The sequence below is a fragment of the Prunus mume genome, linkage group LG3 (genome assembly GCF_029339155.1).
Source record: "Prunus mume cultivar Tortuosa linkage group LG3, ASM2933915v1, whole genome shotgun sequence".
In the NCBI taxonomy this organism is placed as follows: Eukaryota; Viridiplantae; Streptophyta; class Magnoliopsida; order Rosales; family Rosaceae; genus Prunus; species Prunus mume.
The window spans coordinates 7,219,202-7,238,390 of NC_142700.1; the positions used below are offsets into that span (position 1 = coordinate 7,219,202).

The following is a 19,189-nucleotide window of genomic DNA, read 5'->3' on the forward strand; positions in this document are numbered from 1 at the left end:
TTCGAAGTTGGGATCATTTGGATAATTGTGGAATCCTCACGACATGAAACATCAGAAGCATACCAGCAACAGCGAAAGCTGATAACAATGGCAATTCAAACATGTTGAAATAAAGCCAATTTTATGTACTAGGTCTAAATAGAGAAATCTTCAGGCTGTGTTGTTTATGTACTTCCTTTTTCTTTCAAGTTGTCTAAATAGATAAATATTCCGATAAACTTCTGTCATTTCCATTATCGTTCTATTTCAGCTTCTATCGGTTACAATTTTCGCGCTAGATGAATATTGAAGTCCTCTTAACTGAGGCATAGAAAAGAACCTTGTATTGGGCCAGTTCCCCACCCAATCCATAATTGATTGATTAAAGTCAATATCGGTGGGTATTTTCCAGTCTTACCATTTTCAGTCATGTTGGAGTTTTTCACTCGCCAACAAGGGCACGCCTTTGCAATCGCAACAAACAAACTCCACAGCCAAACCCCAAGCGAATGGCCGGCGGGCTCTTTTCGGGGTAAACAATAAGAGACCGAGGACAAGAAATAGAGATCGAAAAGACGAGATAAAGAACATAAATAGTGTAACAAAGAAGAATATCGGAGATCGAGGAGAAGAAATATAGATCGAAGGGACGAAATCAGAGAGTTCTAGGAAAAGGTTTACTCAACATTCAAATCTGAATTTTAAAGAACTACATGGGGGTATTTATAGCAAACTAAAACCTAGACATAATAGGATAAAAATCCCTTGCTTAAATAGATATCCTAATAAAATAGGAAACTTAAACCTAGAAATCTGGAAAAGATGAAATCCTACTAGAATTGGGAAAACTACAGAATCTAGGAAACTAACAAATACATTAGGAAACTAATAAATCTAGGTCCTATGCATCCTGCATCATCCTCATAACACTTTGGTAGCGTGTGAGAGAGAATCTTCCCTTCCCCTTGTAGATAAAACTAGGGAGCTTTGGTTTAAACTAAATAGGGAGTTTACTATTATGGTAGAAAAACCCTAAGGAAAAATCTCAACCATCGTCCCGCAGTGGCCTCCCTCCCTACTCGCCTCCCCTTTCTTCTCCTCATCACCTCTCCTCTCCTTCCCTCCCTTCCCCACCTTCTTTGTTCTCTTTTTTTGTGATGCGGAAGCATTTGCCTTGAAACGATGTTATGGCCATGAAATAGTCGTCATCTTTTGGCCCATGCATTTAACGACGATGTCGGCTTGCGTCGGGTTTACAATAGCTGATATGGCGCTATGTCTCTCTTCGGGTTCCTCTGGAGGAGTTTGTTTAAGTCTAATAACCCATGAACTCTTTAGAAGTTTGTTGTGGTTTGTCTTATCTTTATAGGTTATTTTATTTCTATTTAGCTTTTGGCTTTCAATACGAATTTGATGTTTCTGCAGTTACGCGGCAAATCTGTATTGCAGGTTTGAGTACATGTGCTTCTAGTTGCATAATCGGGGATTTTAGTCAAATTTTTGTTGTACTTGATTCTCTTCAGATCAATTAAACATGCTGTACCATTTTGTTTTACTCATCGTTACTTCGTACTTTTGTTTTTTATCAATAAAAACTAATCATTTCTTATAAACAAAATATGCAACAAACAGAACCACTGTTTCATTTGAAGAGAAAAGGAACAATGTTTGATAGATGGACAAGACAGTTGGGACTTCCAAGTAATTAACAATGTGCACGAACTTAGTACTATGAACGGCCATAATTACTTTGAAAGGTGCATAAATTGGTTGAAACCATGAATGACAATCGCCATAGTAGCCCACGGAGGAGGCAACCAGTTGTTACTCTGTTTGTAAGCCTCCTGAGAATACAAAAGCAAACAGCATCATACATACGTTTGCAGGATTAAATTGAACTTCTAAACATAAAGATTGGTTAAAAATATTAGGATGCCGGGTTTTCTTTGTAGAAAAACAAGAATACATAAACTTGCCGTTACCAAGTCAAGAATTAGCTCATTTTCCAATATTAAGTGTTTCGTTCCGGAACTTCATATATACAATGTTTCTTTTTTCACTACTAAACCAAATCCAATCTACATGAATAAGAACTCCATCCCAAATGTCATGCACAATGCACACATCATATTTCAAAGTTTCTACGACTACTTGCCCATTGCATTTCCAAGTACATACTATTAGGGAGTTACAATAGTATTTCAGTTACAATAGTTAATCCTACTAATGATAGAAAATTGTTAGTTGTCAGTTACGTTGTTATTATGCCATAACTCCATATTTATGTTTGTGATAATGAATTGTTGTAACTGTAGATTATTCTCTATAGACTTTATATATATATATATATATTGTGTAATGATCATATGAATAAGATAAGGGAAAATTAGTTTCTACATGGTATTAGAGCTAATGGCTAACGCCAATTAGCGATCCTTCATTTGCCAACATTGAGAGTCGTTGGCTCTCCTCGCCCGAAAGGGTGTTTGCTTATGTATAGTTCTCCATCTTCTCCTCCCTTCTATAATCAGTAATTTTGTTTTTCTTTCTCTCTGCCGCTGCCATTTCCTTTTATTTTTCAACGCTCCTTGTCAAGCTCTCTGATCATTGTTGAGCCTTTATCTTTCACTCTCTCCGTGTCTAGCTCTTTGTTGATGATTGAGCCATTTCTCCTTCTTATGCTCTCTATTGAAGATTGAGCCTCGCTCGCCAAGCCTTATCCTAGTCGGCCTTTGTCTCTGTCCTGCTGTGCTTCACTGTCGTTAGTCCCTTTGAACTCTCTCTCTCTCTCTCTCTCTCTCTCTCTCTCTCTCTCTCTCTGTGGTATCGGCCTCTCACGCTCTATCTATGCTCAACCTGTGTTCTTCTCCACTCTTAAGCCCAATCTCTTTCTTTGATTTTACTGTTGGTCTCTGTCTTCTTCAATGTTGTCTTGCACTGCCTTTCTTCTTCTCTATTACAAGGGTATTGTTTTCTTTTCTTTATAATTCTTTTATGTTACTAGGTATTCTCTTCTCTTCTTTTCAATTGTGTTGTCTCTCTCCCTGTCATGGGTTGTCTCTGCCATCTTGAGTTTCCTTTCCTTTTCATGGGTTGTCTCTTGCCTCTTGTTCTCTCTCCCTCTCTTGCCTACTTTCTCCTTTTGATGGGTGTTACCGTTTCTCATCTCTTTCTTTCTTTTCTTTTTTTTTTCATCTTTATTTTGAAAAGATTTTAACTCTATGTGTTTTGCCCACACTCTCTTTTCCTTTCTCTGTCTCACTTGGCAAGTGTTTCTTTTTTTTTTTGTGTTTTTTTTTCTTCCCCATCCCTTTACTTTTAAAATTGTGTCTCTCTCTTTGTGCACGACTTTCTGGCCTTTCCCACTTGATGATGGGTTTCACTTCCCCATCCCTTTATTTTCCTGCTTATCGCATGCTCTTTATCCTACCTAGAGGTGATTCCTACGTAGAGTTATGTTTCTCAGGTGCCTAGAGTTGTTTCCTAGGTACATTTGACTTGTATGTCAGCTTGTCATTTTATTCCTTCCTTCCATGAGCCCATGCGCTCCTTTACTTGCTGCCTTTCAATGGGCGTTATTTTTATTTTTATGTTACTTTGTTTCTCTCAAGCCGTTGTTGCACCTATGGAGTTCTTCTTTTTTGTTTCCCTTACTAGACTACTACAGACCACTGCTACTGCCATCTCCATCACCATGTCGTTTATTCATTCAAATCTTGCTATGCTGTGCGCTCGATTTGCGGGGGAGTATTAGGGAGTTATAATAGTATTTCAGTTACAATAGTTAATCCTACTAATGATAGAAAATTGTTAGTTGTCAGTTATGTTGTTATTATGTCATAACTCCATATTTATATTTGTGATAATGAATTGTTGTAACTGTAGATTATTCTCTACAGACTTTTATATATATATATATTGTATAATGATCATATGGATAAGATAAGGGAAAATCAGTTTCTACACATACATCACTAGTTAGATCTCCATAATTCAAATCCATACAAAAGAAGTTATAAAATATACCTGCGCTAAAATAGCTTCAGTGACACTAAACTCAGTCTCTGTTTTGAACTCTTCCCACAAGGACTTGCACTGCACTGGAGTAATTAAGGTATCTTTTGAAGAAACCTAGTTGAGAGTTAACCTTTAATAAGAAACCAGTTTCATGATAGAAAACTTATACAAATGAACCACAACCCATAAAATGGTACCTCTTCCCAAGTGCTTGAGGCAAGAGGGTATGCAGAAGCTCCTATTCTCCTATCTTGTGAAGATGAAACAGTAACAGTTTCATCCATCAGAGAAGAAAACAGAACTTTTTCAATATTATCTGGCCTCTCATCCAAGCGGATGGCAGCCATGATTGACAAAAGGTGCAAAGCCTGCAAGAAATATATAATAAAAGACATTAAAATATCACTTTAACACAAAAGGACAGATAATATTCCTTCACAAAAGTTCCCAATGATTACTGCAGAGCGAGCATCCTTAGTAACACTTCTGATGTCTTCTTTCTCAGTCCAAACCCGAGGCATGGAACCACTGTCACAATTGAAGACTCTGAAAAACCTAAGAAATGTTAACATAGATGATAAGCAACCAAAATGACAAGGAAAAAAGAAGAGAAAATATATTGACAACAAGTCCTCTACCGATCCTTCATGTGGATCATAATTTTTGTAGCCTCTTCTCTTGCAACTTTCTCCACCACATTCCTTGAGTAATCCCTTAAATGTTGCAACATTTTGGCAATTGTTTCTTTGTCCAATTCAAAATCGGAAATTGCAGTCGAAAAATTTGATATTGCAACTTCAGTTTCACGATTAAGTAGTTTTCTTATTGAAGCCCAAGTGTCTTTTCCACCAGTTTCAAGTAGAGCCTCTACTGGTCCAGTTAAAGATGCAGACAGTTGTCTCTGCAAAATTAAAGCTTATTTTCGTTAAGAAATTTGAGTAACAACATATTATCAGCACAACTTTAAAAGTATTCTAAGTCATATAATACCCAAGATTATAACAGATTATTATAAGATTACCTCATAATTGAAATTCAATTCTGACAACTTTGCACTACAAATGGATGATGCATGTGCATCTATATCATGTTGAAGTTTTTCACGAACTCTTGAAGCATCCCAATTAGCTTGTTGTATGGCAGCATCTGAAAGGAGAAACATGTTAAGTAGTACTAATAACAAAGGTTTTGTTTGGTGGACAAATATGTTAATTACCTGCACATCCTTTGTCAAACTCAAGCATAGAAGACTGAGTACAGGTACGAACAGATAAAGTAAATCCTTCTCCTTTGTTTAACGATTGTTCCAGCCTCACTTTAAAATCTTTAAGCACTTTAGAATGTACATGTCCTAGCATAGTCGTGTACGCAGGGTAAACAAACTGGAAAATTAAGAGTAAAGGAAGATTTAAACTAAAATAAGCATGATAACTGACATTAGTGGCTGTAATGAATTCTCAAAACCCACCTTTTAATAAGTTCTGGTTTAAAGACAATCTGAACTATAAACATCAGGCAATGCTACTTTCAAGTATTAAATAACAAGGAAACTCCATTTGTCAATTCAGGTTCTCAGAGTGAGCTTTGTCAACCGAAGCTTTTGGTAACTAATTAGAAGAAGTCATGCTTCCTTAATGACGTTTTTCTGCACATTTTACAACTTTTTCATAGGGCTACCTGAGGGAGAAAGTTTAGGCAGCCAAGCGTCATTATCATGCCTTTCATTTTGAGATGGGTTCCCGAGACACGAGTGTGTAATGTGGTATTGAAAATAATTTAGAGGCTACTAAAACTTAAAAACCACTACTAATCACGACCTCCTTATTTCCAAGGATTGTCTAAGCAGCTGAAAACCTAACTAAAATCTCTGTTAGATTAGAGAGATGAAGAGAGTAGCCATACATCCAACGCTTTTGACTCCAACAGTTGTCGTTTTGAGTTCCTTGCACCTTCATCAAAGTAGATGGTAGCCTCTGTGTCATATCTATGATGCACAAGCAGGATCAAGACATACCAATAAAGTCATAACTAGAAACAATACAAGCCCATAAACACACTAACAACAAAAACTTCAATAATGCATAGAAAGCACACACACAAATAAGCAGACACATACACATTTAAGAATCTGCTCACAAGGAAACACTACGTAGTTGCTCGTTTTAGTGGTTAGGCAAAAAACAATGCACATATCACGTAGCATGCGAAAAAGTGAATAGAAACCTATTTGAATAAGTGGTCAATCCAACAGACAATGTAAAACTACTATGACTCTACGGTAATATAGTAGATGTATGGGCTCTAATAGCATATGATTCGTTTTAGAAACACAAAATGGACACACCCTATGCTTAACTGGTATTTGGTTTTCCAAATCTCCTTTTTTTACAATGAAACAAATGATGAACAATACTTCATAAGTTTTTTTTCTTAAAGAACAAGATTAAACAAAACAAAATTGGTGCAAAGTACAATGCTTGCTAAGGGGAAAAAGAAGGAAACATAGTTTTTCTTCTTCCAATTAGATGTTCCACCAAATCCCCCTCCCTTCATAATTTAATTTACATGAAAATCATGAACATATATAGTTACAACCACTCCCTGTTCATTTTTGGAATTTTGAACTCACATATTTAAACCAGAGTGTAACTTACTTAAAAAGATAGGTGCTTAAAATGGAGCTGAGCCTTTTACCAAAACCTTGTACGGGGCCAATTTGGACAGCTTCTTCCAATGCCAACCAATCCTAAATCATATTCATCCAAGGAATGAACAATAAAACCTTCTCGATCATATTAAGCATAAGCATCTAAAAAATGGAGATAAATGAGTACCTCATCAAGATCAACTGACTGAATTTCTGGTTGGCTATCTCTTCACACCGAGCAGTAGCCATAACCTAATTAAATCAAGTAACATAATTAGTTATGTATATGTTCTATGCGTATGAGAAGCAAAGTTTGAAAACGCTAAGGCTTAAGCCGAGGCGTTTTACCTCCCGTGAGAAACATAGGATGTAAGCCTTGTATGCCTTTCAAGGCGTACTAAAAGTATGTGCAAAATATATATTCTAGTGAAAAATACCATGAAACAAATATATAATATGGTTAAAAAATAATCAATTTTCACTTGGAAGGAAAAACACTAGACAAGACTTAGCTCATTTGTCAATATTAAGGACCAATTTGGGAGTGCATCTAGAGAGGCTAAAAGCGCTTCTGACAGTGTTTGACAAAAAGTTTAGAAGCGCTTTAAGTGCTTTTCCAGAAGCACTTGGAATTTTTTTTTTTTTAAAAGCGCATAGAGAAGCAGTTCCAAATGAGCCGTAAGTGTTTCCATATGTTCCATAACCTCATACATAAATGAAGTTTCTTTTATTTTCACTACTAACCAAATCCAATCTATATCAATAAGAACTCCATCCCAAATGTCATACACAATGCACCCAACATATTCCCAAGTTTACACTACTAGTTGCCGTTGCATTTGCAAGAAAATACACCAATATTTCATATCTCCAAAATTTATATCCATGCAAGAGTTTTAGGAAAAACAAAATCCATTTATTCTTGAAGGAGCACTGCTTAAATGAAAATGAAAACATACTGAAGTTAAGCGTAAGGTAAGAGAAGTTATAAAACGTACATGTGCTGAAATAGCTTGAGTGACACTGTTCTCGTCTCCGCTATGAATTGTCTCCACAAGGACTGGCACTGCACTGGAGTAATTAAGGTACTCTTTGAAGAAACCTAGTTCAAATTAACCTTTAATAAGGAACAGTTTTGATCAGATACAAAGTTTACAAATAACGCAAAACACATTAAATGGTACCTCTTCCCAATTGCTTGAGGCGAGAGGGTCTACAGAGGCTTCGATTTCCCTATCTTGTGAAGATGAAACAGTAACAGCTCCATCCATTAGAGAAGAAAAGAGAACTTTTTCAATATGATCTGGCTTCTCATCCAAGCGGATGGCAGCCATGACGGACAAAAGCTTCATAGACTGCAAGAAAGATAGAATAAAATAAACTAAAATAAAACGTTAACAGAAACGGACATATAACTATTCTTCCACAAAAGTTCCCAATGATTACCGCAGAGCGAGCGTCCTTGGTAATACTTCTAATGTCTTCTTTACCAGTCCAAACCCGAAGCATTGAATCACTGTCATAATTGAAGACTGTGGAAAACCTGAGACATTTTAACAGAAATGATAAGCAATCAAAATGACAACGAAAAAAGAAGCGAAAATATATTGACAACAAGTCCTTTACCGATCCTTCATGTGGATCATAATTTTCGTAGCCTCTTCCCTTGCTTTTTTCTCCACCACATTCCTTGAGAAATCCCTTAAATGTTGCAACATTTCGGCAATTGTTGCTTCGTCCAACTCAAAATCGGCAACTACAGTTGAAAACTCTGATATAGCAACTTCAGTTTCACGATTAAGAAGTTTTCTTATTGAAGCCCAACTGTCTTTTCCACCGATTTCAAGTAGAGTCTTTACTAGTCCAGTTAAAGATGCAGACAGTTGTTGCTGAAAATTTAAAGGTTATTTTCGTTGAGAAATTTGAGTAACAGCAAATTATCGACCTAGCTTTGAAAGTATTCTCAGTCATATAATAACCAAGATTTTAATAGATTATCGTAACATTACCTCATAGTTGACATTCAATTCTGACAACTTTGCACTACAAACGGATGATGCATGTGCATCTATATCACGTTGAAGTTTTTCGCGAACTCTTGAAGCATCCCAATTAGCTTGTATTACGGCAGCATCTGAAAGGAGAAACATGTTAAGCAGTACTAATAACAAAGGTTCTGTTTGGTGGACAAGCATGTTAATTACCTGCACATCCTTTGTCAAACTCAAGCGTGGAAGAGTGAGTACAGATACGAACATATGTAGCAAATCCTCTTCCTTTGTTTAATGATTGATCCAGCCTCACTTTAAAATCTTCAAGCGCTTTGGAACGTACATGTCCCAACATGTTCGTGTATGCAGGGTAAACAAACTGGAAAATTAAGAGCAAAGCGAGATTAGAAGTATGATAATTTGCATCAGTACGTGGCGCTGCTATGAATCCTCAAATCAAGCTCACCGAATCCAACCCACCGTTTAATCAGTTGGGTTTAAAGACAATATAAACTATAAACATCAGGCAATGCTACTTTCTATTATTACATAACAAGCAAGCTCTACTTGTCAATTCAGTTTCTCAGAGTGATCTTTGTCTCTTTAAGGTTTTGGTAACTAATTAGATGGAGTCATGCTTCGGGAATGATGTTTTGGTGCACATTATAGAACTTTTTGATAGGGGATCTGAGGGAGAAAGTTTAGGCTGCCAATTGGCTTAATTATCATGCCCTTCATTTTGAGATTAGGGACACGAGTAATGTGGTATTGAAAATAATTTGGAGGCTTCTAAAACTTAAAAACCACTACTAATCACGACCTCTTTATTTCCAAGGATTGTCTAAGCAATTGAAAACCTAACTAAAATCTCTGTTAAATTAGAGAGATGAGAGAGTAGCCATACATCCAACGCTTTTGACTCCAACAGTTGTCGTTTTGAGTTCCTTGCACCTTCGTCAAAGTAGATGGTGGCCTCTGTGTCATATCTATGATGCACAAGCAGGATCAAGACATACAAATAAAGTCATAACTAGAAACAATACAAGCCCACAAACACACTAACATTAAAAACTTCAATAATGCATAGAAAGCACACACACAAATAAGCAGACACATACACATTTAAGAATCTGCTCACAAGGAAACACTACGTAGTTGCTCGTTTTAGTGGTTAGGCAAAAAACAATGCACATAGCACGTAGCATGCGAAAAAGTGAATAGAAACCTATTTGAATAAGTGGTCAATCCAACAGACAATGTAAAACTACTATGACTCTACGGTAATATAGTAGATGTATGGGCTCTAATAGCATATGATTCGTTTTAGAAACACAAAATGGACACACCCTATGCTTAACTGGTATTTGGTTTTCCAAATCTCCTTTTTTTACAATGAAACAAATGATGAACAATACTTCATAAATTTTTTTTCTTAAAGAACAAGATTAAACAAAACAAAATTGGTGCAAAGTACAATGCTTGCTAAGGGGAAAAAGAAAGGAAACATAGTGTTTCTTCTTCCAATTAGATGTTCCACCAAATCCCCCTCCCTTCATAATTTAATTTACATGAAAATCATGAACATAGATAGTTACAACCACTCCCTGTTCATTTTTGGAATTTTGAACTCACATATTTAAACCAGAGTGTAACTTACTTAAAAAGATAGGTGCTTAAAATGGAGCTGAGCCTTTTACCAAAACCTTGTACGGGGCCAATTTGGACAGCTTCTTCCAATGCCAACCAATCCTAAATCATATTCATCCAAGGAATGAACAATAAAACCTTCTCGATCATATTAAGCATAAGCATCTAAAAAATGGAGATAAATGAGTACCTCATCAAAGATCAACTGACTGAATTTCTGGTTGGCTATCTCTTCACACCGAGCAGTAGCAGCCATAACCTAATTAAATCAATAACATAATTAGTTATGTATATGTTCTATGCGTATGAGAAGCAAAGTTTGAAAACGCTAAGGCCTAAGCCGAGGCGTTTTACCTCCCGTGAGAAACATAGGATGTAAGCCTTGTATGCCTTTCAAGGCGTACTAAAAGTATGTGAAAAATATATATTCTAGTGAAAAATACCATGAAAAAAATATATAATATGGTTAAAAAATAATCAATTTTCACTTGGAAGGAAAAACACTAGACAAGACTTAGCTCATTTGTCAATATTAAGGACCAATTTGGGAGTGCATCTAGAGAGGCTAAAAGCGCTTCTAACAGTGTTTGGCAAAAAGTTTAGAAGTGCTTTAAGTGCTTTTCCAAGAAGCACTTGGAATTTTTATTTTTTTTTAAAGCGCTTATGAGCATAGAGAAGCAGTTCCAAATGAGCCGTAAGTGTTTCCATACGTTCCATAACCTCATACATAAATGAAGTTTCTTTTATTTTCACTACTAACCAAATCCAATCTACATCAATAAGAACTCCATCCCAAATGTCATACACAATGCACCCAACCTATTCCCAAGTTTACACTACTAGTTGCCGTTGCATTTGCAAGAAAATACACCAATATTTCATATCTCCAAAATTTATATCCATGCAAGAGTTTTAGGAAAAACAAAATCCATTTATTCTTGAAGGAGCACTGCTTAAATGAAAATGAAAACATACTGAAGTTAAGCGTAAGGTAAGAGAAGTTATAAAACGTACATGTGCTGAAATAGCTTGAGTGACACTGTTCTCGTCTCCGCTATGAATTGTCTCCACAAGGACTGGCACTGCACTGGAGTAATTAAGGTACTCTTTGAAGAAACCTAGTTCAAATTAACCTTTAATAAGGAGCCAGTTTGATCAGATAAAAAGTTTACAAATAACGCAAAACACATTAAATGGTACCTCTTCCCAATTGCTTGAGGCGAGAGGGTCTACAGAGGCTTCGATTTCCCTATCTTGTGAAGATGAAATAGTAACAGCTCCATCCATTAGAGAAGAAAAGAGAACTTTTTCAATATGATCTGGCTTCTCATCCAAGCGGATGGCAGCCATGACGGACAAAAGCTTCATAGACTGCAAGAAAGATAGAATAAAATAAACTAAAATAAAACGTTAACAGAAACGGACATATAACTATTCTTCCACAAAAGTTCCCAATGATTACCGCAGAGCGAGCGTCCTTGGTAATACTTCTAATGTCTTCTTTACCAGTCCAAACCCGAAGCATTGAATCACTGTCATAATTGAAGACTGTGGAAAACCTGAGACATTTTAACAGAAATGATAAGCAATCAAAATGACAACGAAAAAAGAAGCGAAAATATATTGACAACAAGTCCTTTACCGATCCTTCATGTGGATCATAATTTTCGTAGCCTCTTCCCTTGCTTTTTTCTCCACCACATTCCTTGAGAAATCCCTTAAATGTTGCAACATTTCGGCAATTGTTGCTTCGTCCAACTCAAAATCGGCAACTACAGTTGAAAACTCTGATATAGCAACTTCAGTTTCACGATTAAGAAGTTTTCTTATTGAAGCCCAACTGTCTTTTCCACCAGTTTCAAGTAGAGTCTTTACTAGTCCAGTTAAAGATGCAGACAGTTGTTGCTGAAAATTTAAAGGTTATTTTCGTTGAGAAATTTGAGTAACAGCAAATTATCGACCTAGCTTTGAAAGTATTCTCAGTCATATAATAACCAAGATTTTAATAGATTATCGTAACATTACCTCATAGTTGACATTCAATTCTGACAACTTTGCACTACAAACGGATGATGCATGTGCATCTATATCACGTTGAAGTTTTTCGCGAACTCTTGAAGCATCCCAATTAGCTTGTATTACGGCAGCATCTGAAAGGAGAAACATGTTAAGCAGTACTAATAACAAAGGTTCTGTTTGGTGGACAAGCATGTTAATTACCTGCACATCCTTTGTCAAACTCAAGCGTGGAAGAGTGAGTACAGATACGAACATATGTAGCAAATCCTCTTCCTTTGTTTAATGATTGATCCAGCCTCACTTTAAAATCTTCAAGCGCTTTGGAACGTACATGTCCCAACATGTTCGTGTATGCAGGGTAAACAAACTGGAAAATTAAGAGCAAAGCGAGATTAGAAGTATGATAATTTGCATCAGTACGTGGCGCTGCTATGAATCCTCAAATCAAGCTCACCGAATCCAACCCACCGTTTAATCAGTTGGGTTTAAAGACAATATAAACTATAAACATCAGGCAATGCTACTTTCTATTATTACATAACAAGCAAGCTCTACTTGTCAATTCAGTTTCTCAGAGTGATCTTTGTCTCTTTAAGGTTTTGGTAACTAATTAGATGGAGTCATGCTTCGGGAATGATGTTTTGGTGCACATTATAGAACTTTTTGATAGGGGATCTGAGGGAGAAAGTTTAGGCTGCCAATTGGCTTAATTATCATGCCCTTCATTTTGAGATTAGGGACACGAGTAATGTGGTATTGAAAATAATTTGGAGGCTTCTAAAACTTAAAAACCACTACTAATCACGACCTCTTTATTTCCAAGGATTGTCTAAGCAATTGAAAACCTAACTAAAATCTCTGTTAAATTAGAGAGATGAGAGAGTAGCCATACATCCAACGCTTTTGACTCCAACAGTTGTCGTTTTGAGTTCCTTGCACCTTCGTCAAAGTAGATGGTGGCCTCTGTGTCATATCTATGATGCACAAGCAGGATCAAGACATACAAATAAAGTCATAACTAGAAACAATACAAGCCCACAAACACACTAACATTAAAAACTTCAATAATGCATAGAAAGCACACACACAAATAAGCAGACACATACACATTTAAGAATCTGCTCACAAGGAAACACTACGTAGTTGCTCGTTTTAGTGGTTAGGCAAAAAACAATGCACATAGCACGTAGCATGCGAAAAAGTGAATAGAAACCTATTTGAATAAGTGGTCAATCCAACAGACAATGTAAAACTACTATGACTCTACGGTAATATAGTAGATGTATGGGCTCTAATAGCATATGATTCGTTTTAGAAACACAAAATGGACACACCCTATGCTTAACTGGTATTTGGTTTTCCAAATCTCCTTTTTTTACAATGAAACAAATGATGAACAATACTTCATAAATTTTTTTTCTTAAAGAACAAGATTAAACAAAACAAAATTGGTGCAAAGTACAATGCTTGCTAAGGGGAAAAAGAAAGGAAACATAGTGTTTCTTCTTCCAATTAGATGTTCCACCAAATCCCCCTCCCTTCATAATTTAATTTACATGAAAATCATGAACATAGATAGTTACAACCACTCCCTGTTCATTTTTGGAATTTTGAACTCACATATTTAAACCAGAGTGTAACTTACTTAAAAAGATAGGTGCTTAAAATGGAGCTGAGCCTTTTACCAAAACCTTGTACGGGGCCAATTTGGACAGCTTCTTCCAATGCCAACCAATCCTAAATCATATTCATCCAAGGAATGAACAATAAAACCTTCTCGATCATATTAAGCATAAGCATCTAAAAAATGGAGATAAATGAGTACCTCATCAAAGATCAACTGACTGAATTTCTGGTTGGCTATCTCTTCACACCGAGCAGTAGCAGCCATAACCTAATTAAATCAATAACATAATTAGTTATGTATATGTTCTATGCGTATGAGAAGCAAAGTTTGAAAACGCTAAGGCCTAAGCCGAGGCGTTTTACCTCCCGTGAGAAACATAGGATGTAAGCCTTGTATGCCTTTCAAGGCGTACTAAAAGTATGTGAAAAATATATATTCTAGTGAAAAATACCATGAAAAAAATATATAATATGGTTAAAAAATAATCAATTTTCACTTGGAAGGAAAAACACTAGACAAGACTTAGCTCATTTGTCAATATTAAGGACCAATTTGGGAGTGCATCTAGAGAGGCTAAAAGCGCTTCTAACAGTGTTTGGCAAAAAGTTTAGAAGTGCTTTAAGTGCTTTTCCAAGAAGCACTTGGAATTTTTATTTTTTTTTAAAGCGCTTATGAGCATAGAGAAGCAGTTCCAAATGAGCCGTAAGTGTTTCCATACGTTCCATAACCTCATACATAAATGAAGTTTCTTTTATTTTCACTACTAACCAAATCCAATCTACATCAATAAGAACTCCATCCCAAATGTCATACACAATGCACCCAACCTATTCCCAAGTTTACACTACTAGTTGCCGTTGCATTTGCAAGAAAATACACCAATATTTCATATCTCCAAAATTTATATCCATGCAAGAGTTTTAGGAAAAACAAAATCCATTTATTCTTGAAGGAGCACTGCTTAAATGAAAATGAAAACATACTGAAGTTAAGCGTAAGGTAAGAGAAGTTATAAAACGTACATGTGCTGAAATAGCTTGAGTGACACTGTTCTCAGTCTCCGCTATGAACTGTCTCCACAAGGACTGGCACTGCACTGGAGTAATTAAGGTACTCTTTGAAGAAACCTAGTTCAAATTAACCTTTAATAAGGAGCCAGTTTGATCAGATAAAAAGTTTACAAATAACGCAAAACACATTAAATGGTACCTCTTCCCAATTGCTTGAGGCGAGAGGGTCTACAGAGGCTTCGATTTCCCTATCTTGTGAAGATGAAATAGTAACAGCTCCATCCATTAGAGAAGAAAAGAGAACTTTTTCAATATGATCTGGCTTCTCATCCAAGCGGATGGCAGCCATGACGGACAAAAGCTTCATAGACTGCAAGAAAGATAGAATAAAATAAACTAAAATAAAACGTTAACAGAAACGGACATATAACTATTCTTCCACAAAAGTTCCCAATGATTACCGCAGAGCGAGCGTCCTTGGTAATACTTCTAATGTCTTCTTTACCAGTCCAAACCCGAAGCATTGAATCACTGTCATAATTGAAGACTGTGGAAAACCTGAGACATTTTAACAGAAATGATAAGCAATCAAAATGACAACGAAAAAAGAAGCGAAAATATATTGACAACAAGTCCTTTACCGATCCTTCATGTGGATCATAATTTTCGTAGCCTCTTCCCTTGCTTTTTTCTCCACCACATTCCTTGAGAAATCCCTTAAATGTTGCAACATTTCGGCAATTGTTGCTTCGTCCAACTCAAAATCGGCAACTACAGTTGAAAACTCGATATAGCAACTTCAGTTTCACGATTAAGAAGTTTTCTTATTGAAGCCCAACTGTCTTTTCCACCAGTTTCAAGTAGAGTCTTTACTAGTCCAGTTAAAGATGCAGACAGTTGTTGCTGAAAATTTAAAGGTTATTTTCGTTGAGAAATTTGAGTAACAGCAAATTATCGACCTAGCTTTGAAAGTATTCTCAGTCATATAATAACCAAGATTTTAATAGATTATCGTAACATTACCTCATAGTTGACATTCAATTCTGACAACTTTGCACTACAAACGGATGATGCATGTGCATCTATATCACGTTGAAGTTTTTCGCGAACTCTTGAAGCATCCCAATTAGCTTGTATTACGGCAGCATCTGAAAGGAGAAACATGTTAAGCAGTACTAATAACAAAGGTTCTGTTTGGTGGACAAGCATGTTAATTACCTGCACATCCTTTGTCAAACTCAAGCGTGGAAGAGTGAGTACAGATACGAACATATGTAGCAAATCCTCTTCCTTTGTTTAATGATTGATCCAGCCTCACTTTAAAATCTTCAAGCGCTTTGGAACGTACATGTCCCAACATGTTCGTGTATGCAGGGTAAACAAACTGGAAAATTAAGAGCAAAGCGAGATTAGAAGTATGATAATTTGCATCAGTACGTGGCGCTGCTATGAATCCTCAAATCAAGCTCACCGAATCCAACCCACCGTTTAATCAGTTGGGTTTAAAGACAATATAAACTATAAACATCAGGCAATGCTACTTTCTATTATTACATAACAAGCAAGCTCTACTTGTCAATTCAGTTTCTCAGAGTGATCTTTGTCTCTTTAAGGTTTTGGTAACTAATTAGATGGAGTCATGCTTCGGGAATGATGTTTTGGTGCACATTATAGAACTTTTTGATAGGGGATCTGAGGGAGAAAGTTTAGGCTGCCAATTGGCTTAATTATCATGCCCTTCATTTTGAGATTAGGGACACGAGTAATGTGGTATTGAAAATAATTTGGAGGCTTCTAAAACTTAAAAACCACTACTAATCACGACCTCTTTATTTCCAAGGATTGTCTAAGCAATTGAAAACCTAACTAAAATCTCTGTTAAATTAGAGAGATGAGAGAGTAGCCATACATCCAACGCTTTTGACTCCAACAGTTGTCGTTTTGAGTTCCTTGCACCTTCGTCAAAGTAGATGGTGGCCTCTGTGTCATATCTATGATGCACAAGCAGGATCAAGACATACAAATAAAGTCATAACTAGAAACAATACAAGCCCACAAACACACTAACATTAAAAACTTCAATAATGCATAGAAAGCACACACACAAATAAGCAGACACATACACATTTAAGAATCTGCTCACAAGGAAACACTACGTAGTTGCTCGTTTTAGTGGTTAGGCAAAAAACAATGCACATAGCACGTAGCATGCGAAAAAGTGAATAGAAACCTATTTGAATAAGTGGTCAATCCAACAGACAATGTAAAACTACTATGACTCTACGGTAATATAGTAGATGTATGGGCTCTAATAGCATATGATTCGTTTTAGAAACACAAAATGGACACACCCTATGCTTAACTGGTATTTGGTTTTCCAAATCTCCTTTTTTTACAATGAAACAAATGATGAACAATACTTCATAAATTTTTTTTCTTAAAGAACAAGATTAAACAAAACAAAATTGGTGCAAAGTACAATGCTTGCTAAGGGGAAAAAGAAAGGAAACATAGTGTTTCTTCTTCCAATTAGATGTTCCACCAAATCCCCCTCCCTTCATAATTTAATTTACATGAAAATCATGAACATAGATAGTTACAACCACTCCCTGTTCATTTTTGGAATTTTGAACTCACATATTTAAACCAGAGTGTAACTTACTTAAAAAGATAGGTGCTTAAAATGGAGCTGAGCCTTTTACCAAAACCTTGTACGGGGCCAATTTGGACAGCTTCTTCCAATGCCAACCAATCCTAAATCATATTCATCCAAGGAATGAACAATAAAACCTTCTCGATCATATTAAGCATAAGCATCTAAAAATGGAGATAAATGAGTACCTCATCAAAGATCAACTGACTGAATTTCTGGTTGGCTATCTCTTCACACCGAGCAGTAGCAGCCATAACCTAATTAAATCAATAACATAATTAGTTATGTATATGTTCTATGCGTATGAGAAGCAAAGTTTGAAAACGCTAAGGCCTAAGCCGAGGCGTTTTACCTCCCGTGAGAAACATAGGATGTAAGCCTTGTATGCCTTTCAAGGCGTACTAAAAGTATGTGAAAAATATATATTCTAGTGAAAAATACCATGAAAAAAATATATAATATGGTTAAAAAATAATCAATTTTCACTTGGAAGGAAAAACACTAGACAAGACTTAGCTCATTTGTCAATATTAAGGACCAATTTGGGAGTGCATCTAGAGAGGCTAAAAGCGCTTCTAACAGTGTTTGGCAAAAAGTTTAGAAGTGCTTTAAGTGCTTTTCCAAGAAGCACTTGGAATTTTTATTTTTTTTTAAAGCGCTTATGAGCATAGAGAAGCAGTTCCAAATGAGCCGTAAGTGTTTCCATACGTTCCATAACCTCATACATAAATGAAGTTTCTTTTATTTTCACTACTAACCAAATCCAATCTACATCAATAAGAACTCCATCCCAAATGTCATACACAATGCACCCAACCTATTCCCAAGTTTACACTACTAGTTGCCGTTGCATTTGCAAGAAAATACACCAATATTTCATATCTCCAAAATTTATATCCATGCAAGAGTTTTAGGAAAAACAAAATCCATTTATTCTTGAAGGAGCACTGCTTAAATGAAAATGAAAACATACTGAAGTTAAGCGTAAGGTAAGAGAAGTTATAAAACGTACATGTGCTGAAATAGCTTGAGTGACACTGTTCTCAGTCTCCGCTATGAACTGTCTCCACAAGGACTGGCACTGCACTGGAGTAATTAAGGTACTCTTTGAAGAAACCTAGTTCAAATTAACCTTTAATAAGGAGCCAGTTTGATCAGATAAAAAGTTTACAAATAACGCAAAACACATTAAATGGTACCTCTTCCCAATTGCTTGAGGCGAGAGGGTCTACAGAGGCTTCGATTTCCCTATCTTGTGAAGATGAAATAGTAACAGCTCCATCCATTAGAGAAGAAAAGAGAACTTTTTCAATATGATCTGGCTTCTCATCCAAGCGGATGGCAGCCATGACGGACAAAAGCTTCATAGACTGCAAGAAAGATAGAATAAAATAAACTAAAATAAAACGTTAACAGAAACGGACATATAACTATTCTTCCACAAAAGTTCCCAATGATTACCGCAGAGCGAGCGTCCTTGGTAATACTTCTAATGTCTTCTTTACCACCCAAACTCGAAGCATTGAATCACTGTCATAATTGAAGACTGTGGAAAACCGAGACATTTTAACAGAAATGATAAGCAATCAAAATGACAAC

General features: G+C 36.2%; 2 protein-coding genes across 4 annotated transcripts; both read right to left on the reverse strand.

Moving 5' to 3' along the window:
* Positions 1 to 1,599: 1,599 nt before the first annotated feature.
* Positions 1,600 to 6,778, reverse strand: LOC148918591 (protein ROOT HAIR DEFECTIVE 3 homolog 2-like). 3 transcript variants are annotated; one of them, XM_089049337.1, is made up of 9 exons: positions 6,651 to 6,778; positions 5,899 to 5,980; positions 5,213 to 5,347; positions 5,018 to 5,142; positions 4,635 to 4,897; positions 4,455 to 4,551; positions 4,194 to 4,364; positions 4,006 to 4,110; positions 1,600 to 1,823 (listed from the first exon to the last, which is right to left on the reverse strand). In XM_089049337.1, the coding sequence occupies exons 3-9, from the start codon at positions 5,238 to 5,240 to the stop codon at positions 1,725 to 1,727; spliced, it is 888 nt and encodes a 295-aa protein (XP_088905463.1). In that variant the 5' UTR covers positions 5,241 to 5,347; positions 5,899 to 5,980; positions 6,651 to 6,778; the 3' UTR covers positions 1,600 to 1,724. The 3 variants fall into 3 exon arrangements, with proteins under 3 accessions (XP_088905463.1, XP_088905461.1, XP_088905462.1); XM_089049335.1 differs by having other exon boundaries at positions 5,213 to 5,378; XM_089049336.1 differs by lacking the exons at positions 5,899 to 5,980; positions 6,651 to 6,778 and adding an exon at positions 5,465 to 5,891 and having other exon boundaries at positions 5,213 to 5,378.
* LOC148918592 (uncharacterized) lies at positions 5,872 to 19,091 on the reverse strand. The gene is given in 33 exon segments (XM_089048659.1): positions 5,872 to 5,980; positions 6,831 to 6,895; positions 7,828 to 7,998; positions 8,090 to 8,186; positions 8,270 to 8,532; positions 8,653 to 8,777; positions 8,848 to 9,013; positions 9,539 to 9,620; positions 10,292 to 10,383; positions 10,472 to 10,540; positions 11,296 to 11,324; positions 11,327 to 11,399; positions 11,482 to 11,652; positions 11,744 to 11,840; positions 11,924 to 12,186; positions 12,307 to 12,431; positions 12,502 to 12,667; positions 13,193 to 13,274; positions 13,946 to 14,037; positions 14,126 to 14,194; positions 14,950 to 15,054; positions 15,137 to 15,307; positions 15,399 to 15,495; positions 15,579 to 15,726; positions 15,729 to 15,840; positions 15,961 to 16,085; positions 16,156 to 16,321; positions 16,847 to 16,928; positions 17,600 to 17,691; positions 17,779 to 17,847; positions 18,603 to 18,707; positions 18,790 to 18,960; positions 19,052 to 19,091. Coding segments are annotated over 32 exon segments (3,846 nt in total). The 5' UTR covers positions 18,958 to 18,960; positions 19,052 to 19,091.
* Positions 19,092 to 19,189: the final 98 nt, after the last annotated feature.